This window comes from Blennius ocellaris, assembly GCF_963422515.1.
Source record: "Blennius ocellaris genome assembly, chromosome: 15".
Classification (NCBI taxonomy): Eukaryota; Metazoa; Chordata; class Actinopteri; order Blenniiformes; family Blenniidae; genus Blennius; species Blennius ocellaris.
In genome coordinates, this window is record NC_137664.1 from 15,099,206 (window position 1) to 15,126,732 (window position 27,527).

A 27,527-nucleotide genomic window follows, 5' to 3' on the forward strand; every position below is an offset into this window, starting at 1 on the left:
ATTTGTAAAAAAGTGTTTTTTTTTATATTTAAATATTCTATTTTTGAAGTCCTGAAGCATGTCAGGCTTCAGGACTTCCCAGACTGAAGAAAATTCAAACAAAAGCATAAAATGAAACCCAAACTCGAAAGAAGCGTTTCAAGAACTACTTGAAATTCTCCTGTGTGACAAATGGCATCCAATAGTATCACCTGAATTGAAGTTACGATACAATATACTAACCCTTGGCATATAACAACTCCACTAATGTGAAAAATGCTACAAAGCTTTAAATGTCTTTAGTCCATTTGGTCAACACATTCACACTTTGGAGCAGTGCTTGGGTTGTTGAGTGGTTCCTCAGGTGCCTCTGTAGTCTGGATCCCTCCTCGCTAGCCTCATCCTGCTCTTTCCCACGCACGTCTGGTAGGTGCTCGCATGCATGATTCATCTGGCTGGCGGCTTCGACTGGGACGCCTTACAGGAAGATTTGTCATCCTTCTCCACTCTTCTAGTTCTTAATGCCCACAGTATCTACAGCCTCAACGTAACCCCTGGTAAATATGGACTGGGAGCCATGACACTGTGGAGGCTGCCATTGTTGTCATTATTGATCTATGCACACATGTGCAGAAGAACTATTCACAGCAGCCGTGGGGCTCATGGCAGCGTTTCAGGAAAGTTGCATTTCAAGGACATGGAGTCGGAGTGTTTTCGAAACGTTCCACCTTGGGAGCCACTTTCAAAAATGTGTATTTTCAGTTCCTCCAAGTCCAAGCCTCCACCATTGTCGTGTAAACGGACACACAAATCGCAACACAAGATTTCCTTTTTCTTGAAAATGTCTTGCCATTAGACTGACCCACACAGTGCTGAGCTATTGAGCGCAGCGCTATGATCATTTCACAAATTAGTATTTAAACAGGCCAAACTGAGAGACATTTTGTGACACACAAGTTACTTTACAAGTAAAATTTTAAATAATCTGTATAAGTATGATTAAGTAGTCATACATTCATTACATCAATCTGTTGTACAGAAGTCTTTCATCGTTGTGCGACCTGGAAAGCAATATACTACATATAAGTTGGGATGAAAGGTGAGTAATGACACTATAGTGATGAGAGCCGCATTTTACAGTCGTAGCCACTTCTCAGCCCTAACTGTTTATTTTTACACTCTAATTCATCACAGTGTGATCAGAGGTTTGCGTTTCTTTTTATGCTGGCATAGCAGTTGTCTCTTGTCGTGTTTTTTTTCCCCCTCCTAAACTCATTCTGAAGTCACTGTGCTTGAGACTTAAAACATTAGATACAAAAACAGTAGTATTCAGATTGCGCCTTTAAAGAAACGTGATACTTGTGTTTTCTAAAACCAAATCCATTTAAGGAGACACACGAGAGTAAGGCTTTCATGCAGTATTCCATCAGGGGCAGGACATAAACACGGCTGCTCTGCTTGATTGGCTACACTACACCCCCATGCAAATGCAGTGACACAGGAGGTGCAGCCTCATTCAAAAACTCAACACATAAACTCCAGAGAGAGCAGAGAGGAACCACAAACACAGTCTCAGCTTCCTCATTTCCCTTCAGTCCAATCACATGGTGCTTTACATCCTGTGAGTATATTTTTACATTAAAAAATGTTGTTACCGTTTATTTAAGGTATTTGGCTGTTCAAATCTGTTTTACAACTTTTTGAGTTTTTTTGACTGAAAATTTCTCAATCTACAGATCATATTGTGTGGTGCAGCCGTCTGGGGAAGTCTGGGAATTGGATCAGGATTAAGATCTAGGAAAGTCAGCAAGCTTAGACACGGACCAAAAATGACCTGCACAAGGTGGGTGATGGTTTTCCTTTTGTCAGATTACACTGTAAAAAGCATATGCTGACATGCTACTGAAATTATAATAGGAATAATGAGTGTATAGAAAACTTATTTGGAACATGTAATGTTTTATCAGGGTTCTTCATGCTTTGAGTCAACCCAACACTGCTGGAATAACGGCTGGCCTGGCAATGCATCTGACCCGGCGCCAGCCTCTCTATCAGCTGCTGCCCATGTCTCCTCTGAATCCGACACAACGTCTGTGTCAGTCAGCCGACTGCCCACAGCAAGGAGGCCTTCACTCTTCACACCTGTCTTCCACATCCTCCTCATCACATGCCTCCTCTCATGCACCCTCCGGATTACGGAGTTGCCTACGCAGGTATAGCAGCGGCATGAGCAAGAAGCGGGTGGTGTTTGCCGACACCAAGGGACTGGCCCTCACCGCTGTGCGCCTCTTTGTACCTGAACTCTCATCTCCCACCTCCACCCTGGTGACAAGGGCCAAACCCCAACTGTGTATTTCAAGCAGACTTCAGCACCACAGACTACAGCTGGGCTTCCCTCAGCCAACTCTGGACTTTACACAGTTCCTTACACAGTTGCAAGAAATGCACATACAACTCGAGAGCTGCAGCATTTCTGAGAACTCTTTCAGAGGCAAAGTGTATGCTTCCCATTGGGGTACTGGGAGTGCTGCGCATGTGAGGGTGACTTTTGACTCTTGGCGAAGCCATCGCGACATTCCCTGCAAGTTTTTGCAACAGCAACGCTGTGGCACTTTGGACGTGGATGTTTTTACCTTTGACATAAGCTTCCCCCAGAATGTAGATTCAAAGGAGCGGATAGAGTTTTGTGTGTCGTTCAGGCCAAGCGTTGGCTCCATGCTATACTGGGATGACAACAGGGGGCAGAATTACAGATTGCACATAGAAAAAGATGGGCCAAATGTAACTCAAGGCAGTGGGAGCCGGTATTACCCCACCCTCTCAAAGTACCGTCCTCCTGGTTGGCCTTTGAACTTAGTTGGCAAGGTGCCCAGCTTTACATCAGACTGGCTGCATATTCAGAGGAATTCAATAAACAAAGGCATGGAGTGTAAAACTTCAGTTTTAACCAAGTAGTCCAGAATAATCAGTCCATACCTTACAAGAGTTATTATAAACGATATAAGATTGACTTTTGTTTTCACTCATTGCCTGTTTATTATGTATCCTGCACTGCCACTAATGCAAGTTGGACATGGCTTCAAGATGAAAATGGATAAATGATGGATGTGTTATTTAACGGAAAAATAGAAAAAGTGTTCTTGTGGGGTTTGGACTATTTGCAATCTCTTGTTTCACAAGATTTGAAGCTGTTCTGTCAGTTCATACAAACTGCTCATCCACTTGGGATGGATTACCCTGCTTAAATGTGAACAATGCATTATGCATTAATATTCTCAATAAACTTCTTTTGGAAGATGAATGGTTTGTTTGTTTTTGTCTTTGTCTTTAAGTCCCAACTATTCAGATCAAGATAAACTGCACACAAATGCAATTGTGTGCATTTTCACAAAGCAGAAAAAAATAAAAAATAAATAAAATTGTATGTGTATATATATATATATATATATATATATGTTCAATGTCCATTGACACTGACATTATTGTTCTTAGTTCACACTCCAGTTTCTGGTGCGACATTTCATCCAATTCGTCACGCATACCAGACGAAGTATATAAACAAACTGGATGATCATCTGGGGAAAGTAGCGCAGGTGTTGTGAGTGAGACACTCCTTCAGCCGCCGCCAAGAGTTGAGTTGGGATGTGTTCATTCTTGTGTTGTACCTGTCAGGTGAGGCAAACAGTAGGTAACCATGGCAGCAGTGGGGCCAGCATGTACTCTGGGATAAAGCTCGGGTTCGTGTTTACATGCCAGGGGTGGAACCATTATTAGATACTGTGGCAGTCTACAGTGAGAAAGTCTCTTTACCCCCCTTCTCTTCTTTCATTAGTCACTGTTCTCCTTTTTCTCTTACTTTCCCCTACCTCCCCCAGGGCTAACAACCCTTGAGAACCGTCACAGCTGAGTGATATCTGGTACATGTGAGGCACTCACACATGTTTTGTGCTGATAGCCTGAAATATGTTTTATGTGGTTTCAACATGTGTGTCATGTGTTGGATCTTTGCTTTCTTAACTTTAAGTGAAAAGTGTGTGTGTGTGTGTGTGTGTGTGTGTGTGTGTGTGTGTGTGTGTGTGTGTGTGTGTGTGTGTGTGTGTGTGTGTGTGTGTGTGTGTGTGTGTGTGTGTGTGTGTGTGTGTGTGTGTGTGTGTGTGTGTGTGTGATCGAGCCAATAGAGCGGGCATGAGGACATATAGAGTAAGATTCTCTTAAGTTTAATTCTCATTTGACACAGGAAAAAGTAAACGGCTCCAACTACCAGCAGTAAAGATACTTCTAATGGAAACGACAGGACAAATGACACTTTGCCTAAAAATTGTTCACACACAAGGCATTGGGTGAGAGAATGACTTTTCACTCGTTCTTTTTTGCCCGCATTTGTCATCATTCTCATTTTATCTTTTAGCTCACAGCAGGCACAGCTGGCTCGTGGCCAGTGGACAGCCTGCTGGTGCTCACAGTGCTGATGCCTGTGTTGTCTGAACAATGGCCTGAAGACTGATCCAGTGGGCTGCCGCCACAGCTGTGATCGCAAAAAGTGAGCTGTGCTAACGGAGGGGCTTACTGAAAGAAACACATTAGGCAGAAGCAACAACTTTTTTTTTTTTTTTTTTTTTTTGCTTAGTGTCCAATAAGCAAGTAATCGCAGAAGAACTATGTAAGTTAGAGTGAAGATTGCCAATGAATTTCAACCATCTTAAACAGTTGTATGTTTGTATGTTCATCCCTGTCCACCTCATTCATGTGAAAGAGGTCATTTCTGTGACAGACAGAGGTGACATGTTTCGAGTTATTTGCAAAAGGCTTCAATTGCACTGGTCACTAGGGAGGTGCTCGTGCTCGGGGTTCCAAGGTGATCTGGCAAAACACTCGGCAGCCTTCCTGTCGCACTCACATATGAACATCTCGCATTCGTTGTTATCACCTAAAGAAATTGCAATAGAGAGCAATTACTTGACTGTGATCTGAAAGCCAGCAGCTAACATAATTTTGAACAACAAAATGAGAATATACTCACTCCCACATTTGACGACCTTGTTGTTCTTATCACAGCTATAGTCGTAAAACTCAGTGTACGGGTTGTCAAGGATGGGCCAGCATTCAGAATGCTGCATGGCATCGGTGTAACACTGGTCATGAACTTGGCAGCAGCTGCGGGTCCAAAAGACATGCCAAGTGTTAAAGCATACATGACATAGGCTGTTTGATAGTGTTTTAGCATGAAGGATTGAGGCACAATGGCGACCTGTCCAGCTCATCCACAGGAGTGCCGGAGCCTCCCAGTCCACAGTAGCACCCATAGTCAGCGTAGTCCAAAGCTGGCCAGCTATCAGGGTTCAGGCATACAATCATGTCTCTGAACTGGTGCAGTGCCTTGTAGTCCAAGGACTGGGCTATAATGCAATAAAAGGGCACAATCACAGTATATGAAGGACACATTCAAAATTGTGCTCACAGCGGAACAGCTTTTAGGTTGTACTCACCAAAGGACAGGCACAACAAAAGAAACACGTTCTGGAGGGAATTCATCCTGTAATGTTTGTTACGAACTGGTGCTCTTTCAAACGTCCAGCCCGTTTTTATATGAAATCTGGGAAGGCTTTGCTGGTCAGCTGTTACTCGTGCACAGGGTCACATGGGCCGTGAGAACAACCTCCTGGTCTTACATCTGCTGCATTGTGTTGGACTCTCACACTGAGCGAACTTGTCTAGCATTGAGCATTCACACATATGGTTGATAAGCCAATTTCACAAATAGATAGTAGATCATTTTTGGGAAGAGCTGGTGATTATTCATGAATTACGTTACCTGTCACTGTACAGAATAGCCCCAATGTCCTTCATTTTGTCGGCACTATCTGACTCATTGGACTCCAGCTGACAGTGAATGAAATGTATTGTGCACACAGGACTGGCCATAACAAGGTAAACACATATAGATATTCAAACACAGTCAATTTGGAGACACCAATTCACATAACTGGAGTAGGAGGGAAAAAAGCAATCACAGGGAGAATATACATGTCATCAGACAAAAATTATTTTATTTTTTAATATCTGCAAAAATATGATATACAAGTGACGCGGATTGCCAAGTTTTTGGCCTTGTCATTTTCCTGCTTTCTTTCTTTTTAGCCAGAAAAGTGAAAAGTTGAACAGTGTCCCCAATATGGGTAATATTTAGTAATTAACCATCAGGATCTATACAAGGAGTTAGGAAAGCATACGATAAGATTGGGATCTAAAGCCAATAAGACACACAGCAATTTAAAAAATGATCAGGTGGTTCAAGGTGGTAACTGCACCAGAAATAAACCAGAATCCCCAATTTATGTGATTTGGGAAAGTCCATTGAAATGTATGAATTATGATCAAGTTAACTTGTGATCTGCCACTTTTGTGCTGCATTAATGACAATGATCCATATTCAGCATCGTTGAAAGCCTATTTGCACTGGTCGCTGGGGAGGTGCTCGTGCTCGGGGATCCAGGGTGATCTGGCAAAACACTCTGCGGCCTTTCTGTCGCATTCACAGATGAACATCTCGCATTGATCGTTGCGACCTGGAGAAGACACAATAAAAGGTGTTGACTTATTTCTGCAACTACTGTAAATACAAGGAACACTGCTACCATTTGACCAAAAAGATAGAACGGTTTAGGTTTGCGGTGGACTTACTGCCACAAGTGACCACTCTGTTTTTCTCATCACAGCTGTAGTGGTACAACTCGGTGTAAGGGTTGTCCAAGATGGGGAAGCACTCAGAGTGCTGCATGGCATCGGTGTAACACTGATCATGAACCTGGCAGCACCTGTGGGCCCAAAAAGCATTTAAAAATTCTCAAACTTGCTTGTTGTCTGTTGTTTAAATACAACGCAATGAGGCTCAGTAATAACCTGTCCAGATCATCCACAGGAGTGCCGGAGCCCCCCTTTCCACAGAAGCAGCCATAGTCAGCGTAGTCAAAAATTGGCCAGCTCTCAGGCATCACACACAGGATCATCTTTCTGAACTGATTGAGTGCCTTGTAGTCCAAGGACTGGCCTGAAGCACAATAAGAGGGCATGATCGCAGTTTATCCTGCACAAGGACAGACATCTATTCTTTATTGTATGCTCAGGCGAGAGGCTTTTGTCAAGTTGTACTCACCGAACGACAGGCACATAGCCAAGAGAAACACAGTCTGTAGGGTATTCATCCTGTCAGCTCAAAGGTTGGTCACTGAGTAGTTCTCACTCTCGCATCGGCCACCTTTATGTATGAACTCCAGTCAGCTGTTCATACTACTCAGGGTCACGTGGATTCAAATGTAAAGCAGCATATGTGTGAGCACCGGTTCATTCTCACACATTTTGGAAACTTGCCACTCAGCACTGAATTCCTATAGGAGACATTTACCTCAGTGATACGTGATTCATTTATTCCCAAAAAGACCTGAGACTCTGTGTGAAATGTAGGAAAACAGATCGCATTTGTATGGAAATATTTAAACGCTGCTTTCAATAAAGAATAAATGGAGATTCTGAACATCACCCCTGGCTTCAAACACTTGTGTGACCCAACAAACCAGTTTTACGTTTCACTTTAAATCCGTTTGTTGGTTTTGTGGTCAAGAAACACCTTTTAGTTTTAATTTCCCTTCAACTAACTACAACCATTTCCTATATGTATCCTGGAAAAACATTTATGAGACATGTTTAAGACCGTGCTGCATTAGCTTATCGACCTCATCATGACAATACCAAAAGTCGATTACATTGTGGCTTGTTGTGCTACAACTTCATTGCCTGACTCCTCATATAATGAATTATGGACCCCCGGAAATATGCATAGATATACTTTTGAATAAAACGTTATTCTGCACCTGGTACTTCCTTTAGAAAGAAAATGTCAGGATGCTGGATAAGATGTGCAGTGATCTCCAGCTTTGCCCCACAATGAGAATGGAAATAAACCCAGCCTGCCGACCAATATGTCCTCACTGAGTGGAGTCTGTCTCCTTCCTGCTTTCCTCTAAAACCTAATATTTGAGCGAAAGTACACTCTATTATATAAAATAACATGCTCATGTGATTACTTGGCATTTCTAAATTACCCACAGTCATATGAGTGTGATTGTCTGTCTGTATTGTGACATAGTGATGATTTGTTGAGGGTTTATTGTGCCCATTGTCAACATGGACATGTTCTGCCGTCCACACTTCACAACCCTGTGTTATTAAAACAGACAGTTGGATGAGTGGATGGATGGTGACTAGGGTAGTTATACAGTATATGAGCTTCTCGTTCACAAGGAAATTACACAAGGAAACCAGCAGGGGACAGGGCGGGATGAACAAGTGAATCAGATAAACTTGCAATTGACATTACACAGCACACCACCCAGAAGGAAATGCTGAAGGAAATGAGACACAAGGAATAGGACTGCACAATTAGCACAGAGAGATGTGCATATGAATGTCTGCCATGCTCAAAGTTGCCACAACACTTTCCACAGTATGATTGCTGGCTAGAATGAGATCATAAACTAGAAAAGATTGAGAAGCCCTATTCAGATATATGTAGTATAAGTCTCAAATTGTCATGCACAAGTGAGAAAGTGATTAATAAATTTGATTCACTTGATACGCATTGAGCTACAGATGTACTCTGAGCAGCATGAGTATTAATACTTCACATGTGTTCAACATGTGAAGTATTCCTTAAGCATTCCTTAAGGCAAGTTGATGTGAAATACAATGGCTGTCTGTAAGTCTCTCTGGGGACACAAGTGGACAGTAACAGTACCCTCGGGTATTAAAATAATGTGAATTATAAGATAATAATCTCCACACTTCACCATAGCCAGGAGACTGAGAGGTTGAGAGAGAAATGCCAAAGATCAACTCGTTTGGAGTTGTGTGGAACAATATTGCAAATTATTCATGAATTTCAGACCTGTATTTTATTTATGTTTTACAGATGAGTATGACTCGGGTTATTTGCCTTGATATTGGTGAATATATTTGTAAAATGACTGAATATTGCCTTAAACATGATTTTGAAAAGAAAAAAAAAAAAAAAACTACATTGCAAATGCATTAAACATAAGCGCGGTGAAGATCTGGTGTTTAAATTATAAGCAGTTGCTGCTTGAAAAATCGTGCCACTCCACGCTTACCAGTGAGACACCTTGATGATGATAGGGTTTATGCTTGAACTGGATCACAAAAAATGTTAGAGACTGAGGGTAATGTAAAATGAGATGAATGAGGATGATTTAAAACCGAATCATAAACTTCTAAAGCATATTCAAGAATAAAAAAAACCAGAAGACTATATTTAGTGTCAAGAGTGATCTGTGATAAAACGGTCAGGTCTACCGGATGGCAGTGAGACCAGTTATCTTGTTTGGTTTCCTGTCTTTTGGCGGCACAGACCAAAAGATGAGCAAGATTAAGAGTGAGTTTAGATTAGAGGGACGGCTCCTGTTTGTGAGAAGTTGAGAGAGAGGAGCTTGAGGTGGGTTTGGTCACGTATGCAGCAGAGATGAAAGGTTTCGTGAGGTGTGAGGAGGGCCGACACTGAAGCAGATGGTTCACAGTAACAATTCCCACTGTTGTTTTCAGAAGCAGAAAGTTCTGACTGGATTCTAGACTTCTTGTATTTTTACAACAAAATATATTGTCAACTTCTGATCCACAAGCAGTAAATGATTGCCGTCAGGTTTCACCGTGTACAATTTCAGCTCATCTTTTCCAACTCTGGTTTTTATCAACAGAGAACCCGTGTTCTTGAAAAATAAACTGAAAGCTTATCGTAATCAACCTCGTTACTCTCCACTCTCTAAATGAGTAACTTCACTCTAGATATGAATATGAGTCAATGCGGAAAGTATACACATGCAGTTAAAAGAAACCACGAGAATTTTAATGATTGTGCCATTTATTTAAATGTTAAACATCTTAACATCAATAGACCAGTGAGATCTAAAACAACAGCAGAGTGAGCACAAACAAATGAGACCTCAGCATTTACTGGCCTCTACAATTCTGTAAGGAAAAGAATATTTACTAATACCAGCTCATTTGTTTGTGTGAATCGTATCTAGATGCTATATTCCGAGCCACAGTAACAACATTGCTTCATGTCATAGTATTTTGTTTTTAAACATGAAACACATTCACCTCCATTCTTCGGGAAAAGAAGCAGGTCATTATAAATCTCTCACTGGTGGTCCATATACCAGTGTTGTGATTGGCTGCCTTACATTTGCTTGTTTGGTCTATTTCTGGCAGAAATAAACCATAACTTGCTCAGAAACATTATTCACAGGAAAGTAGTACAGCTACTCAAGGTTGGCAGTGTTTTGTGGCACAAACTAAAGATGCCATATCGACAAAGCAACTGTCAGCTGTAACTCTTATATAAGTGCATTTGCTCCATATAAAAGCAGGATAAACATGGTGTTGTGCAAAAGTAAATCCACACTTCATGAAATGCAATAAAAAGCAATGACATTTCTTTTCATACATTGTCATGCTGCAAGTGCTTGAGTTAAAAAAAGAAAAAGAAAAAGAAATCAGTTCAAGCATTATTGGCTGTTGAGTGACTTAGTCATGGCCACAGACCAGAAAATAACTAAGGACAAAAACATGTATTGTAATGTAGACAAATATACAGACGTGACAACATATAAGCACAGTGTTATTTAATTTCTCTTTTTGTGGTGATGATGACTTACTATGATGTCGTTGTTTAACTTGGTATTCCAATACTTCATAGATCTGGGCTAGTTTTTTTTTTAGTTTAAAAGAGAAAAAAAAACAAAAAACTCTGATATATGTTAAAAAAAAAAAATTGCTGTTAAATAAAACCATCATTCAATCAATGTGGCCTGAAATAGTTCCAGCAAACAAAATTAGTCAGCATCAAGTTTCAAGGTTTTTCTTTGTCACCTGCCTGTATAAAAATTAAATATATTAAAGAAAACATCTACTAAGCGCTGCATAAATACAACTAAATAAATTCTCATCGTCAACAACAAGAATTTTAAACAACAGTGGAAAGCTACTGCAGTGCATTTCTTTCTTCCTTCATCTTCTTTCACTTATGACATTCTTGAGTCTCGTTCCGATCCGTGGGAAAGACGACAGCAGGTCTGAGAGTGCGCCTCTCCCAGCGTCGCCTTTCAATCTGTAACCTGATGACTGTGTTTGTTTTGGTAACAAACATGCCAGTGTCCTACCCCATAATCATTACCTTTGTAGCACACTAAGCTATTATTACATCACTGGATAACTCCGGAGGGTAGTCAGTGAACGTGGAAGGCAGAATACGAAGGATCAGGGCCACACTTGGATATGTTTACAATACATGGGTATACAAAGATATACAACATATATCGCTTCTTACCTATAATCGGTGATTCTCGTGCACAGACTATTTTTAGTGTAAGTTAAATAATGAATAGTTGGTGGCATTGAATCCCCAAGATTAAGGTCACTTCACTAACCATTTAAAGCGGAATAGTAAAGTTTTGCTGCCTCAATTGATCCGTTGACACTAACATTTGCTGCTTTCAGTAAACTACTGTAAAGTATATAGTAAACAAATCTAAAACCTTTTTCGAAGTTGCAATTTCTCTAAATCGTGTCTTTATTCGATCTTCAATATAGTAGCTTCATCAAATGATGAATTGAAGAGGTGAAATACGACCAAGATTACATCCAGGTCCAGCGAAAAAAAAATGGTGCTAAAATAATGTACACTCTGTGTACACACTGGGCTGTGATAATAATAAGGCAAGTCTTGGATCAGATGGGCTTGTATAATAAAGTGGTGACGTACTTCTTCTTATAGCGATGTGTGGCACTGAGTACCATCACTCCATCCTGTGACAGGAAAAGACAAAACAGAGAACAAATTAAACAGATGCACTTTATAAAGCAGTTTTTGAATGTTTTGATTTTTAATCAAGTGCACTTAAGCCAAAATGTTTTTGATGGAATTTATTCACTTGCATAAACCTCTTGAAATGTGTCACCTTGTTTTTGTTTTTTTTTTTATATTACAGTCACAAATGTAACCACAGAGGCTAAAATGACAAAACACATAACCAGCTGTCGCCTCAGTCCAAAACTTTGGCGCACATATGGAATATTTAAGCCGATCCTGAAAAAAGACAGCCGCAGACCAACGGTCACTTCCAACTGAAATATGTATTATGTGAAAATCGATTACATAAAACTGCTAATCATGAATTTAATATGTAAACTCTAATTCCACGAGCTGCCCTTTGCAGTTAGTGTTGTGCTTCCTCCTCTGACCACCAGGTGTCACCAATCATATTTTACATTTTTGCAGGCAGCAGCTCAGAGAGAAGGGAAGCCATAAGTTAACCATTATCCAATAAAATTTTTCTTTGTTTCTGCAAATAAATATCACAGATCAAGAGCAAATATATAAACTATTACAAGATCCTATTTTCGATGCAATTTTTCGTGCTTAGGAAAAATTGGTATAGTGGATAGCATGGTCGCCATCTTCATTCATTACATACTCTGCAACACTCTTATCAATCATAAGACCATGATTACATTATTGAATGTTAAATACCGTACCTGTCTCGCCACAATTTCGGTCTTGATAATTACTTAAGCTTCAACAGCTCACTGATTGTATTTAGATTTTAAATCGGGGGTGTTAAACTTAACGCCAGTGCGCCAAAACCGGCTCACAAGAGGCACTAATTCAGCCCACCAAACCTTACACAATTATTAAAAACACTAAAGAAAAATGTAAACAAATTCCTCAGAAGTAGCCGACACAACACAACACTGAGACCCAAGCTGAGATATCAGCCATGTTGCCAATAAACTTAGTGACCTCATTGCGAGCAAACTCGCCTCAAAGCCATGCTGACAGGGTGATTTTGTGAAAACATGCATAACGTAACAGCTGCAGGAGAAATGTTCAGGACATTTCACTATATTATACACCAAAAAGTATCATTAAAATTGGCTATGCGTAGAGATTTGTCGTGATTTTCTGTAGCAACTGTTTGGTTTTGTGAAAATATAGACATATTCATCACACCTTTATTTTAAATCAATAAAATGAGACTTGTTTTGAAGACTATAATATGTGGTATTCTATTTAAAAAAAAAAAAAAAAAATATATATATATATATAATACATAACTCATGACATTATTATCAGGATGCTGAGGCTTATTTTGATTTTGTGGAGGAAAACATTCGATGAGTGTGTGTGTGTCCCTTTTTCCAAAATAACTTCAACTCTGAACATTTGGGGGATTTATTTAGTAGTACTGTGTTTGTTGGTGTTGAGAATCTCATATGAGAAATATATGGCGCACTGATGAATTTGATCTGCGATTGGGTCCAACATAATGGCTTTCCTGCCAGCCAAATAGTCGACACAATTTCCTGTTATGCTCCAAATTTAGTTCATTGGGTTTCCAATCTACATACTTATCAAGGATAGTCAGACGTCACTTTATTTATTTATTTATTTTTTTGGACTGATGTTCAGCATGTGAATTTGTGAGTTTTGGCCACAAAATGAGACTCGTTGATACAGCTCCAGGAGGCTTGGACTGGATGTTCCCACATTGGGAATGTGTTTGTGAAAACCTGCAATCTCCCTGGCTGATGTCAAAGGTAAATAAAATAATTTGCCATGGATGGATGGCAGCATTGTAGCTGCTTCTTGTGCGTTTGTTTGAGCACAGCTGCAAAACGCTGGCCTTGCCTGCTTCGCTTTCAGGAGACTGGCACACATGAAAACCACAAAAAAAAAAAAAAAATACAAATATATATATATATATATATATACACATAGCTACAGGTGTGACTGAATAGAAAAAAACATGTCAATATCAAAGCAGCTGTCAGCTGAAATGGAAAATAGTGTTTTCGAGGCAAACAATGTACAAGTGTGAAGTCTCTTGCCTAATTATCCTCACACAGCCTTCTGTGTCTCATCTTAACGTGCACATTTTTTTTTTTTATTCCCACAATGTTGCAAGAAGGGCAATTATCTGTCCTTCGGCCCTGTCCATCTGTCCCATTAGCAGCTTGTTATCATTTGTTGGCATTTGGTCGATGCAATCTGCTGTGCAAGCTGCACGTGAGCCATCGAACAGCAGCAGCAGCAGCAGCAGCGGTGGTGGCTCACACTTTCTGTTCAGAAAAAACTGCCAACAAAGCTGAGCTTTTTCTCAAACATCGCCAACAAAAAGTTTCCTCACGTGGCATTGATGAAGAAATGCCAAACACACACACATGCACCGGGGGGGGGGGGGGGGGGGGGGGGGGGGGGCATGACTTCGCTGGACGTCATTTGGCCTTACCTTGATAGAAAGAGCATAGAGGTGGTTGAGCATGACATGGTTGGGTTCTGGAAGGAGTGCAGGGTCACACTGGATGTTAAAAAAAAAGAAGGTGTTTTTAGGTGTTGAGTTTAAATGTCATATTAGATTGCAGAATTTCAATTTGTATTCTCGTTTTGGGAGTGAAACTGACATTTTTCAAGAAAATCGACAACAAAAAGGCTGCAAACAAACGGGAAGATACGTTTCACGACACCCGACTTACGGAGATTCCTGTGTCTTTGTTGAGGATGACCTGAAGGAGGTGCGGGGGGAGGATTGGTGGAGACTTGAACTTCTCTTCCTGTTTAGGAACGTAGGCGTCCTGATGATATGGCCCAGGAGGGGAGCTGGACAGGTCTGATAAAAGAAGGGTGAGGAAAGTGTGACGACCAGCGGCTGCAAACGTGGCCGGCACTCGCTCATGAATGAAGCCCGTGGGTAGGTATTCCACAAAAAGCCTGGCAGTACACTGCAGAGGGGTCCAATATGAACTTTGTCTGGAAGGAACTTTTGTTCATCCCGATTTTCCTTTTTTCATTTGGAATAAAATCAGCGGCAGAGTGGAACAGTGTGTGGAAAGGAAGTACTTCTGTGTTGAGGGCCTGTGGAGACCGAGCATTTTATTTCTGGTAGAACGTGTCAGGGAAGCATCTGTGGAAGTTTTATTGTTTATTCAGTTTTTGCTTTTTTTAGGTAAGAAAATACTGGGAGGCCATTTCTGAGCACAGCAAAGAAATAAACATGACGAAAAAGAACCCATTGATTAAAATCAACTACATCAATTAGTTGTTAAATAAAATGTTATGTCAAATTTTCAACAAATCTGCTCTGGCAGCTTCCACAGTGTGGCAGTAATGAGCCCCCTGTGGCCGTAATCTACCAGCACAGCAGGGGGGGTGCACGTGACGCCTTGTTTGGCGTCACGTGCACAGTCAACGCACGGTCACAGCACAGTCAACGCTTTCAGCAAGATAGCGGAGGCGGCTGGCGGAAGGTTCAAGAAACGGGAGAAAAAAGAAACATCAGGAAAGAAAACTTTATGTAAAAAGTCCTAAAAGAGCATTAATTAAGCTCACTGTATTCGTTTGAGCTGTGTTTTACAAAATATATTAAAATAAAATGCAAAATACACATTTTTCTTGTATTTTTCTTTTTCATCATGAAAATTCTTCTAATAAATGTTCTTAAAATGTTTGTTTAAAAAATAAAAGATTATTCGAATAATTGTAAAAAGCATACTGAGCAGATTAATCAATTAGCAAAATTATGATTATTTATAAATAATTAAACTGTTAATTAAAGAGTGTTGAAAATGGACAGATGGTAAGAAAACTGTGAATAACCTGCTTCCCAAAGACTGAAACAAATATGTGCACATTGACAAAAATTTTAGGGATTTTTGCAAACATTTTATAATTGCAGTTTACAAAAGTGAATAGGAACAGATGAGAAATGAAAATGTCTTCACGCACCTGACATGTCAGAGCATTTCTGCGAGTCCACCATCAGTGCATCAAACACCTCAAAGTCGGTTTTCTTCACCTGTATGATGTTGTTGACGGTTCCCAGCTGGCTGGTTATAACAGGCTGTCACGAGAAACACAATGAAACCAATAAATACGGCTGTGGAAATCATAATAAAACAGTATTATTTGATTTGGTTGAAGACTATTTCTCTTGATAATGGGTAGCTGATCTTGTGTGTTCACATCTCATGGGAGGATTGCACATGTGCTGCTGGAGCTCCTGTATCTTCTCGAGATAAGCTCAATTTTAACAGCACCGGAATTATACAAAGCAAAAAGAGTCCACTTTGGCTCGTGGTTACAGAATCTTCGCTTTGTAGAACAGAATAAGCTCCAAATATACGTTGATCTCATTCCAGATAATTGAAGCGGAAAGACTTTTTATGTGCTGGTGTACCTCAGTCGGGTCGTGGGTCCACTGGCCGTCCACGTAAAACTTGTACTGATGCTCCCCTTCTGGTAGATCAACAATTGCCACGAAGGTGTTCTGACTTTGACAGATGATGTGAAAGAGAAGAAGACACTTTGGTTTAAGAGTCAGAAGGTCCTCGTAAATCAAATGTCTTGTTGTGTACCAATCTAGACACCGAAGCCATCAAAGTTATCAAAATGTGCAGGTTAACAATATAATAGCAGACCATGCCTCATGTTGTTTAGAGCAAGTTGTCACCTTCTTATGAGGGGAATCTTGTTGGCCCAGTTGTTGAAGGATCCAGAGAGGTAGACCTCTTTTCCATCACCTGTCCAGCGGAAGACTGTCGGTCGGTCTAATGTGGGCCCTTTGTCTTCTGATTCTAAGTCCTGCTGCCAAGCAAGAAACTCCTCTTTCTGCAAAGGAGCCTGAAATAGAACCATGTTAAGAAATCTGTGGGATTTGTAGCGGTGTGGGATTTATCAAATCCTCCGAGATACCAGCCTGCCTCATACCTTCATGTCCTCGCCATGAAAAATGTCTGCATCCTCGGGGCTATCCATCAGAATTTTTGGCCCTTCTTTGTTACCCCTGCTGTCCCTCCGCAGGGCCTTTTCCCCGTGGCCCATGGCGGCCCTCTCACTGCTTGTATTCCCCATGGCTTTGTCTTACTGGAAGTGGGGAAAGTTGCAAGGTGGCTAAGAGAGAGCGAGAGAGAGAGGGAGAGATAGAGAGAGATGTGAGTGAGTCTCAATGTAGCATAAATATTAATACTTCAGAAGAATTGAATAAAGAATTTTTTTTTAACTATGCAGACATTGAGAATCTTGTGGAACAACTTCAAAGATTTCTCCACCCACTGTTCACCGTGCAGTACCATGTATACAAACTGGAACTATGTGTTCAGTACACAGAGCGTCTTTGTTTACTTACTGTATGATCGCACAGAGTCATACAATGGAAAACTCAACAGCAGCGGTGAGAATTTTCCGACACCCCATCCATGTACAAGGAGGCTTAAAATAGCATGTTATGTCTGATCAGATCAGACCAGACCCTAACAGATCACGCCTGTCTGCACGATACCTTATCTCAGTGAGTTTGCTCAGCTACATACCTCCCAGTTTCCAAATTCTCGCTGTTTCAGCACACTTCGCATATACACCAACAGCTTTGGGGAGGATATGGACTTTAATCAAATATATCACACCATGTGATAGACCTAATATATGAGAAGAACAAGTGTTTCAAAAATGTCAAAGAAAATCTTCACAAGTTTCTTCGATTTGTACCGACTTGTGAATGTGACTTTTATGTATGATTTCAGTTATTTTACAACTCTCCCTCTACTGCCAATAAAGCAACAGTAAGTCCAAACGTTAGTCATCTCAATAACCAGTGTCGCTGTGACTTCCACAGAGCAATAGCAGACACACAGTAATGTATCATTCATTATGAGTTTCACTCGGTTATACAAAGATATAAATCTGAAACACTGCCAAAAGTTCAGAGGTGTCACATAAGACATTAAAGTCATATTTGCCACCATCTCATCAACTTCTTGGTGAAGTAAGTGGTTATGACTCTACATTTTAATACATAAGCTTAATTTAATATGTTTGATTAAAGAGAGTGTCAGGAAAAATGTGCAGGTGTGACAGTATATTATATTGTATGGTCATTCGGTTGTCCTCAGTCGACCCAAGGAATTAAGAAATACATGAAAAGACGTTTTGATGCATGGAACACAACTGTATTAGGCCACTTCATTTAGTAAAACTGAATCTACAAAAATGAATAGCATTGAAAAACAAACCATTTTGTCACAGCATATACACAAAAAGGTGTCAAACTTTTTTGAAATGTTAAATATGATAAATACAGCTTCCACTTTAAAAATAACAGGGAAAACATATTTAAGATTATGTCTTTTTTTTGTTTTTATGACTTGTAAAGTGAATAAAAAAAGTTTGGGATATTTCATTAAATGTCTAATGCAAAGCATATGGAAGTTTCACAGTGTGAGGTGAACTCTGGGGACACTTACCTTTCCCAATGTCATGCCATTCGTTCATATCATGCACCATTAGTTTATATTGAAGTTCATATCTCCACAGTAGTTGGTCATGTGACCCCTTGAGGAGAACTACAGTTAGCTATCCCTGGTTTAGAGGGCGGGTTGATGTTTAACAGCTTGAATGCTTGATGATTTCAAACTGATCAGTGTCTGACCATGAAATGAACTGGAAGGATTATTGCAAGCCGCTGTTTACTGTGATTATTCATACGATTATTGGTGACGTCTATAATTACTGGTGAATGGTTGATGTCGTTATCTTGCCATTATCCATAATACACTGCATGAAAGTGCTCAAGTTCTTTTTGAATAAAATGTATTTTTCATCAGTAGTTGCAATGTCATCACAATATTGGTAAGATAACAACATATGGTGTGTTTATCTTGGTGTTGTTGACATTGTTTACAGTGTGTAGTTCGTTATAACGGGATGCACCCAAAACAAGGCTAACGACATTGCTTTAATCCCCCACATGAAACAGATGCAATATCACCTCTTGCAAGACGAAAGCTTCACTGTGCAACACTGGGTTCACATGTATTTACTCTTTGCATTCGAGCTAACGGTGATGTCGCAGCTAGCCTCAACTGTTACAGATAAAGTGGTTTCCGTGTCAATTGGTGACCTATGTCCTTGAGAGTCCGTTGTTGCTTTTTTAAATGCAAATATTGGAACTCCAACAGAAATACGAAGCTGTCCCGGCAAAGGATTCCTGTCGGATCTTAACATCTCCTGTTATTAGGAGTAATAACGGACAGTAAATGAAGTCGGCCAGTCGAGTTAACAGGGATGCTAGTCAATACGAAACACCGGCAGGATTCCTTTTTTTCGCCAAATAGCTCCTCATTGGTCCACTGCAATGACACTAAACACACGATGGAAGCTGCAATGACTGTGAAAGAACACACACTCGCATAGATTTGTTTTCACCTGATAAAGTGCTCCCGTCGTGGCTGTCGGCGTTAGCCCTTCATTTCATCTGAGCAGCATAAACATGAGAGGATGCTAACGAGTTCTCCGGCCTGCGCATGCGCAGAGAATCAGACCCGAAGGTCTATCTGTGGTTAAAATGCAAATACAAAACCTAATGTAATCCAATTTCATATACGCCTTTTTTGCATCATTAATGCCCAAATATCGTTTCAATCAGTGGATGACATCAATGATAATAATGAATGTCAGCAGCGCTGCAGATAAATGCAATTTTTCATTTCCAACACTAGATGGAAGCCTACGTCAAGTCCAGTCTGAACTACAGTAATGGCTACAAATATAATATTATAAAGGTGCTATAATTTATAGTACCTTTCCAGTGGTTTACTGCAGCTGCAATATTTGACAACCACAAAGATGAAAATGATGCAAAATGACCACAGGAAGACAAAATTATTACACACAGACCACAAAGAGAGAAGATTCATTTTTGATATCATGAAACAGACTATATATATATATATATATATATATATATATATATATATATATATATATATATATATATATATATATATATATATATATATATATATATATATATATATAAACTCCATTGTGACCAAAATAAGAGCTGCTGAGAAACATAAAATGATAACACAATATCATGAAATGACAATATAAAGACAGAACAAAGACAAAAATATCTATTTTTTGTCATAACACAAGGATTATACTCACTACATGACACAGTGTTGCCATGGTTCGCTCTCTCACCTCACAGTGAAAAGGTCCAGGTTTGATTACCAGCTGGGTCTTTCTGTGTAGAGTTTGTATGTTGCCCCCTGTGCATGGGTGGGATTTGTCATGTTTCCTACAGCCCTAAAACATGTATTTGAGGCTAATGGGTTATTCCAAATTACTAATTATGACTGTTTTAACTGCCTGTGATTAAAGGTTTTTCAAGATTTACTCAATCTTCTTTCATGTACCATATTGTCTTACATCTTTTGTTCCGTTTTCCACAGCACTACTCTAAATTTAGACTGCTTAGAGAGAGCAGCTTGTACACCCGGTATCGTGTAAAATATTTAAAAGCTGTTTTATTTTTAAGTATATTTAATACACACAGGTTTGACACAGAGAAAAGCACAATGCCAAGTTAAAATATCACAATTTATGATTAAAGACATCCCGGTTAAGGGTGAAAATGGTCCATTTAATAAGGTTCATATTTCTTCAAGCTTCACGCAGTATTTCTTAACTCGGTCTGTTTCTTTGTCCTTTGGATGAACAGCAATACTGCATTATGTTTGTTCCTCCCAAAATGTTCTCTACTTGTTTAATTAGTACTTGCAACAAACGGGGAACATTCACTTATATTTTTAATCCAATTTGCATACAAAATCAAGGCTCTAATACAGGTGCGGTTGTGTGAAGCTGGATGTTGTCAGAAGTACTCCGGTATAGAAAGTTGTTGTTCCGAAGGATGCAACAAAGAGGAAGAATGCACAAGTTTAACACTGGACCATTTTCTCGGTGAAGTTGTAATAGGTTTAACCTACTGGGAGACCTTTGTCATGCTACTTTTCACTCACAATGCATTTATATTTTATACCAGTAGGTGTCCTCTCTGTTTTCTGGCTGTGGAATTGGAAGTCAATGTCATTCTCTCTTGCCTATAATCAGCGCATGCAAGCATGGAAGCTCTCCCCTCTCAAATGTTTCCTGGTGTTAAAAGGGCTTCTTTTTCTTTTTCACTGTTACACATACACATAATCTCTTATTATTAAAAAAAGTGTCTTGAAATATATGCGTTATAATTTGCAGCAAATTACAAAAATTTTATTGAAAAACAAACTGATTTGAGCCCAATATTGACCTCTGTGGTACACCTCACATTTTGCACTATGAGATGATGTAACTTGTCATTCACATGCAAGAACAAAGGCCTATCATGAGTTGTCCAAAATGATCACTTTGTTTGATATGATCACTCTGCATAAAACATCCACATGGCTGTTAAATGTGTTCACAAACCCTGTCCATATGCACATGCTTATTAAATTCTGAGCACAATTGCAAATGACCGACAAACTTCAAAATAAGCATCCCAGTGAAGGTCACTGCGGATTGTTGAGTTTGTAGGTTGAACTGGGACGTTCAATTTTCTCTTGGTGCAGACTCCTCACAACAAGGTAAAGTCGACAGCATGGATGTGCTGTGGAAATCATATACTGTATGTGCTGTAGGGGGGCTCTGCCAGAGGGATTATTTCTTTTCTTTATCCTCGAACATGTTTATTTATTGTCGAATGCCACTATTTGTCTGAATAAAAGCTGACTCTTGCAGAGGATCACTTTCTCTCCATGAACACTGATGTGTACAACCAAATGAAGAGGATGTGATGTGGCTGGATTTGCAAATATCAGCACTATGTCTACAATTCTTCTGCTATTATCAAAAAGCTATTACCATTATTGCACAGTCTATACAAATGCTTCATGGTATTACATATACAAACCAATACAATTGAAAAGGAATATCTCTTCTATTGCATTTGTGTCTCCGTTGCCACCTCTCTACCTTGGAGCTCTTTATTTGTTTCCCAGTTCACCACCTTCTGGCAGTGTTTTTTGAGACGTCTGCAGCCAAATCTAAGCAAAAAAAATATATTTTCATTTGAATTTTTTCCATGCTTGCCATTACTGTCATTCTCTACCAAATTTATTTTCCACAAATTTCAAGACAGATTTATGAAGTTATCAAGTTTTACAAGATTTAACAACCCCGAGTAGGAGGGGAGAAGCAAATGTTGCCGGCTTTGGCGCATAATGAGGACCTAAATTAAAAAAAATTTAATAAAACTGTCCTGTGGGGATATTTCAACTAATGAAGGGTTTTTTTTCACTGCATGATTCTAAAACTGGAAAATTTACATTTCACACAGCCCCATTATCTCAAATGTCACAGCACACACAGCCCTGAAACCTGGACAGCATCACAGTTAATTGTCGTGGATGTTTGGTCACATAGTTTTGGTTTTACCCCTCCAAGCTTTTAAACGTCATCATAGGAAGCTTACTGCTGGTTTCATCTCTGATTGCTTCTTGTCTGTCTAAATATTTCCATACAAATGCGTAATTGTACATGTGTCCCGTTGTGCAGAGGGTGTAAAAGAGAGACGTGTGCCAATAAAGAAACAAGGCACATTAGATGACTGTCCTGGTTCCAGACGGCTGTAATTGGCTCATGTCAGCTGAGCGGAGACTGAGTGGGCTCCGAGAAACAACAAGTTGGCCTTGCTGGTGGAGGTGGGATTTTTTTTTTTCTGTTCTTTTCTTTTTTGCTTGCTTGCGGAGGTGGATCTAAAAATGGGGCTACAGAGACGGAGTTGGATGGTAAGGCATGTTGTTAGTTTTGATGTGTTGAAAAGCAGTTGGCAAAGCAATGAGGCGGCTCTAAACCCCGATGTTGGATCATTCCAGTACTTTCATATTCCTCTTTTCTTGTCGCTCATTCAGCTAGAATAGAGTATGTGCCTTTCTTACCATCCAGTCCTCTGTCTCCCTTGCTTCATAATGTTGAAAGTTAGCAGCTTTTTTCTTCTTTTTTTTTTTTGCAGTATTTTACAAAACCAACAACAACAAAAATCTAATGTTTACACATTTTGTGGTATACACAGCTGCAGCAAAATACAAAAATTGTTCAGCTTTACTGCTAGTATACCACTAGTACAAATTAACCACATGAATCCCTGTTGGACCTTAAGGTTAACTAACTTGTGCGCATTTGAATTGTACCTCAGTGTTACCCAATCTGATAAATAGGACCGTATCAGTCTGATAACTGGCTATCATACTTTGTTTCACACCACAAAACAATATTTTGTTGTTGTTTGTTATCTCTTCAAGTTTCTTTGTAATAATTACACTTTGTAGCTATATTCTGCAGGCTGTATGTTTGACATCCCACTGTGAAGCATATTGACTGTATCTCCAGTTGGACAAACAAACACGTGCGCAATTGTTTGCTTGCAACTGTACTATTCCTGTAGATATTTATACCATTGACAGGAATGTTGACTTGGTACTGTCTGTTCCGTGGCACCACCGCCACCTCTCACCCCTGCCTCCCTCTTCATCCTCCTCCTCCCCACCCCGTCTCCATCTGTGCGTTCACCCCCTGTGATGCGGCAATGCCCAGCAGCCATGCCAAATATGCTTGAATAAAGACGGCAACAGGAGGAGCAATACAGTCTCCTCCTTCGCAGAGCAAACTTGTTCTGACACTTTGAGGAACTCAGTCAACACATATTGTAATGTCTTGGCTGGCAAACAAATCAACAACGAAAAACTAATTTTTAGAGAGATTTTAAATGAACTGTCCTTTGATATTGTGTTACTCCAAAACCAGAAAAACTCACAGTCTCATTAGACATCCCACTTTGGCTCGCAGATCGGTTGATGAACTCTGATGTGCTGGCATTTTACTGTGGCTCAATCTGGCACTGGCTCCCCAGAGACATGGCCACCACGCCACTCTTGTTTACCATTACTCATCCGCGCCGAGCGAAGCCATCACACGGACATCAGTGAGCCACATCGCAGTGCCTCGGCCAGCAGCGGTCCCCGATGCACTCTCTGTAGGACGTGCCAAATAACCTTTGTAATGAGTTCCTCGGGAGTACACATGGGGGAATGCGACTGAAAAACTCACACTTGTTACTTTGGCCCTCTGACAGGCTCACATCTGTGCATGAAACAGAATGGACACAATTATGATTGTGAAATGGGTTCGTCTTGTTTAATACTTAATAATTAAATGTTGTTAAACCTTGCAATTGAGACAGTTTTTAGTTTTTTTTTTCAAAGTATGGAAGCATCCTCCGTGCGCTGTTTGTCAGCCAACCTCTCTGAGCTCAACAGTACAACGTAAACAAATAGAGGCTCATTTCAGGGTGTGAGAACCACAGACCAGACAAATCTCAACTCCATTTACAATAAAAAGTGATTGAAGTAGTTTGCAATTATTAAAATTCAAAATTAAGAATTTTCAAGCAGCCTTGATCGGGAGCTCACACTCTGGCCTGTGGCCTGTCTGTATCGGCACAATCATGGTCAATCAGAAATACAATATACAACTGTGATAGAATAATCAGGAACCCAGTTATTTGTGAAGGACTGTTTGTGGAGATGGTTTTTGCTGAGGACAAGTGTTATTGTAGCAGTCTGTCGCTCTGGGCAAGAGGCCAAAAAGAAGACGTTTCAAACTCTTGAAGTAAAAGTCACACCACAGAAAAATGGCCACTTGAAGCAAAGTCTTCTTGTGCGATGATGAAGTTGATGAATTGGGCTATTTAACCACACGTCTCAACTGCACGAGTGGATGAACACAAGCAATGTATCATCTGATCAATCAAACTGTTGAAAGTGGTGGTGACAGTATTACATTGTGAGAATATTTTTCTTGCAAGAAGGACTTGGAAACTGGTCAAGGGAGAGTCCAACCGGTAGACAAATGAAATCAGAGCAGAGAAGTCATGAGTAGAGGTTTTTCCAGGAAGTTTAGTATCTCAAGATGAATTAGGGTGGGTATTTCTGCAAGACGGTATTGTGAGGAGAACATAATCACTTTTTTTTTTCAAATGCTAGGTTTTCAAATGATTGACAGACTCTTCAACTGAACTTCAACTTAACTGAATACTCTCAAGACAGAATTGATAATGGCGTGGCATCCAACCTCAGTGAGCCTGGACCATTCTGCCAAGAGGATATGGAGAAACTATCAGAAAGACAGAAAGAAAGGCCTGCTATGTTTGTTCGATTCTTTTGTTGGATAATGTTTTTTTCAGTGATTAAGACCATGATTTGTTATACATTTACAAAACAATCAATTGTGCTTTTTTCCATATACGTATTCCATGGAGAGCAATGGACAGAATCTCTTTCAGAATGAGTCACAGTGAAAAGATGAGGCAAAGGAAATTGATATTTTTAATTCTATGAATACTCTTAGCTGGTGTTTTGTACGTAAATGTGTTCCCCGGGAAGAGTATCCGATAAATGTTTGAAACTTCAAACAATCCTTCCCATTAGTGTAATCATCTGTGAGACTATTTGAGTGGGATAACCTTCAACTAATCTAAAGCTTCAAGTTTCACATTTTCACTCAACATTTAATGGAGCAATTATCCAGGTCAAGAACATTATCATTGAATCTGTTATGAAACAATTATATAACATCCTCATCTAAATGATTTCTCTCCTCCATATTGCTGTTTGCGTCTTCGATACTCCAACGGAACAGGCTGACCTTCTATTTCACATTTGGGCCAAAGCAACTGCTGGACTCAGTTGTGTATTTTCTTTTAATGACAAATATGAGAAGGAACAATAGCTTCAGGGCAGCAGTGTCTGACTATCAGTATATTTTCATTGGTTTTGCTGTTTACAGATTTTCAAGCCTTCAAAGCAAAACAGATTCAATTTGCTGCCCAGAAAAGCTTGTTAGTGATAAAGATAATCCTTTAGTTTTATGAGCAAGGGTCCTTCTAATTATAATTATAGGCAGGCAAAAGGTCTAGTGGCCATGATGCTTCTCCAGCTGACACTCAGCCGCAATCTCCTTCACAACGAACACTCCTGATTGTCCCTTGGCCACGACCTTCTTGACACCCACACTACATATTTGAGATTTTAAAAGTGATATCGGTCAAGCACTTTGCAATCTATGAAACATATGATCTGTGCACCCCTTGAAGATGCTACGGTTGTATTTCAATGTGTATTCTACTCCAGCCTCTCGAAATAGAGTGTGCGAGCCAATCAAATGGAGCTGATGAGTGAATATTAAAGTAGTGTAACTCCAGTGCTTCTGTATTACGACTGTAAATCAACAGTTATGCGTATTGAGCTTTCCATTCAGGCATGGCACGGCAATAGCTCTTCAATTTCACACAGAACTAAACAAAAGCTTTATTTTGGACTGGAGGCCGATAGTACTGTATGAAGCAGGATTTTGGCTTTGCAAGGTAATTTGAGGGATATTTGTAAAATTTTGATATTATGGAGGGCGGTTAACTATTTATCAAGGTAGGATTCTGAGGAGACGGAAAGTGTAAAATATAGAAAAAACATTTACTGAACAATCAGCCTCTTTTCACTGAAAGAATGGGACAGTACATTTTCCAAGAGAACTATTATATTTTTCGGTGCTTTCTTTTTTTTTAATAAAAGATAGTGTTGAAATGTAAACTGAAACAAAGAATGTCATTCAATATATTTGTGTGAAGGACACCTCTTACCTGCCCACACAAAATAGTTTTCTGAAGATAGTATTTTGCAATGCCTGTAGCACAATAACCTTAGAAAAATAGAAATATGGCATTTCAGACAGACACAGATGTGTTCAGCATAAACTAAAAACTCACCCGTTTCGTCAGAATTTTGTTTTTCTTGGCGCTCGTTGTGATTTTATTGCTTGTTGTTTAATTTTCATCTATGTGGGGAAAACCATTTTACACTATTTTACGATTGTTAACGTTTGTATGCTTTGCTATGGCCTCTTTTAGCTTTCTCGTGTGTTTTATTTATCTACTTGTTAATTTACTGCAGCCTTGATTCTCAAACTGTGGCACCCGCGCCACCAGTGGTACACGCACTCCCTCTTGTGGTATGTGGGAGACTGTCATAAATATATGTATTTAAAAATATATAAACTTATCATAATGCTATAAAGCTTAAAAAAAGGCTTAATGTTTAGGTAATGAGTCCATTGCTAAAGGGTAAACCTCTGCAATTGTACTTTCAAGTCAGCCATAATGGTAATGCTTGAAGAGTTGGAGAGTTTCTCAGGTGATACACGCCGTGGAACGTTTGAGCACTATTGTACTACAGTATTGCCCTTTATATGATATTGCTTGATAATATCATTGCCGACCCTATTTTGACTTCTTTCCTCGCTGTGTATGTATATATATTGTGTGCATATGTTTGTGTTTTTTTGCTTCATCATTTCATCAAACGCTCAGATTTTAGGGGGTGACTTGCGTGACAGTTGACAGGGACCCCTGTTAGGTTTTGGCAGACAACCCAAATGGAGTTTGATTTATACTTATCTTCAAATGTATTTAAGTTAAAAAAAGCAAACAAACTACTTTTTTCATGACCACCTTGTAAAACAGCTGACTGTAAAATCATCACTGGTACTATTATGT

The 27,527-nt window shown here is 39.7% G+C and overlaps 4 protein-coding genes across 4 annotated transcripts; 1 reads left to right on the plus strand and 3 right to left on the minus strand.

Annotated features, from left to right (window-relative positions):
• The first annotated feature begins 1,539 nt into the window (after positions 1 to 1,539).
• ppp1r3c2a (protein phosphatase 1 regulatory subunit 3C2, duplicate a) lies at positions 1,540 to 3,251 on the plus strand. The gene is made up of 3 exons (XM_080510552.1): positions 1,540 to 1,600; positions 1,716 to 1,822; positions 1,947 to 3,251. The coding sequence occupies exons 2-3, from the start codon at positions 1,809 to 1,811 to the stop codon at positions 2,932 to 2,934; spliced, it is 1,002 nt and encodes a 333-aa protein (XP_080366678.1). The 5' UTR covers positions 1,540 to 1,600; positions 1,716 to 1,808; the 3' UTR covers positions 2,935 to 3,251.
• Positions 3,252 to 4,787: 1,536 nt separating this feature from the next.
• Positions 4,788 to 5,373, minus strand: LOC308140114 (phospholipase A2-like; the record flags this gene model as incomplete). The annotated part of the gene is made up of 3 exons (XM_080509785.1): positions 5,228 to 5,373; positions 5,000 to 5,133; positions 4,788 to 4,906 (listed from the first exon to the last, which is right to left on the minus strand). Exons 1-3 carry the CDS (start codon positions 5,332 to 5,334, stop codon positions 4,788 to 4,790), a joined length of 360 nt encoding a protein of 119 aa, XP_080365911.1. The 5' UTR covers positions 5,335 to 5,373.
• Positions 5,374 to 6,426: 1,053 nt separating this feature from the next.
• LOC308140113 (phospholipase A2-like) lies at positions 6,427 to 7,178 on the minus strand (the record flags this gene model as incomplete). The annotated part of the gene is made up of 4 exons (XM_080509784.1): positions 7,133 to 7,178; positions 6,880 to 7,027; positions 6,661 to 6,794; positions 6,427 to 6,545 (listed from the first exon to the last, which is right to left on the minus strand). Exons 1-4 carry the CDS (start codon positions 7,146 to 7,148, stop codon positions 6,427 to 6,429), a joined length of 417 nt encoding a protein of 138 aa, XP_080365910.1. The 5' UTR covers positions 7,149 to 7,178.
• A 2,804-nt stretch (positions 7,179 to 9,982) lies between these two features.
• prkab1a (protein kinase, AMP-activated, beta 1 non-catalytic subunit, a) lies at positions 9,983 to 19,396 on the minus strand. Its single transcript, XM_080509767.1, has 8 exons — positions 19,307 to 19,396; positions 16,814 to 16,996; positions 16,557 to 16,726; positions 16,284 to 16,377; positions 15,833 to 15,947; positions 14,584 to 14,717; positions 14,340 to 14,408; positions 9,983 to 11,856 (listed from the first exon to the last, which is right to left on the minus strand). The coding sequence occupies exons 2-8, from the start codon at positions 16,955 to 16,957 to the stop codon at positions 11,779 to 11,781; spliced, it is 804 nt and encodes a 267-aa protein (XP_080365893.1). The 5' UTR covers positions 16,958 to 16,996; positions 19,307 to 19,396; the 3' UTR covers positions 9,983 to 11,778.
• Positions 19,397 to 27,527: the final 8,131 nt, after the last annotated feature.

Coding starts and splice junctions, on each gene's coding strand:
- prkab1a (XM_080509767.1), bottom strand. CDS start 16,957: ATGGGGAATACAAGCAGTGAGAGGGCCGCCATGGGCCACGGGGAAAAG. Junction 16,378..16,556: donor AAGATTCCCCTCATAAGAAG/GTGACAACTTGC, acceptor CATCTGTCAAAG/TCAGAACACCTTCGTGGCAA. Junction 15,948..16,283: donor GGACCCACGACCCGACTGAG/GTACACCAGCAC, acceptor TTCTCGTGACAG/CCTGTTATAACCAGCCAGCT.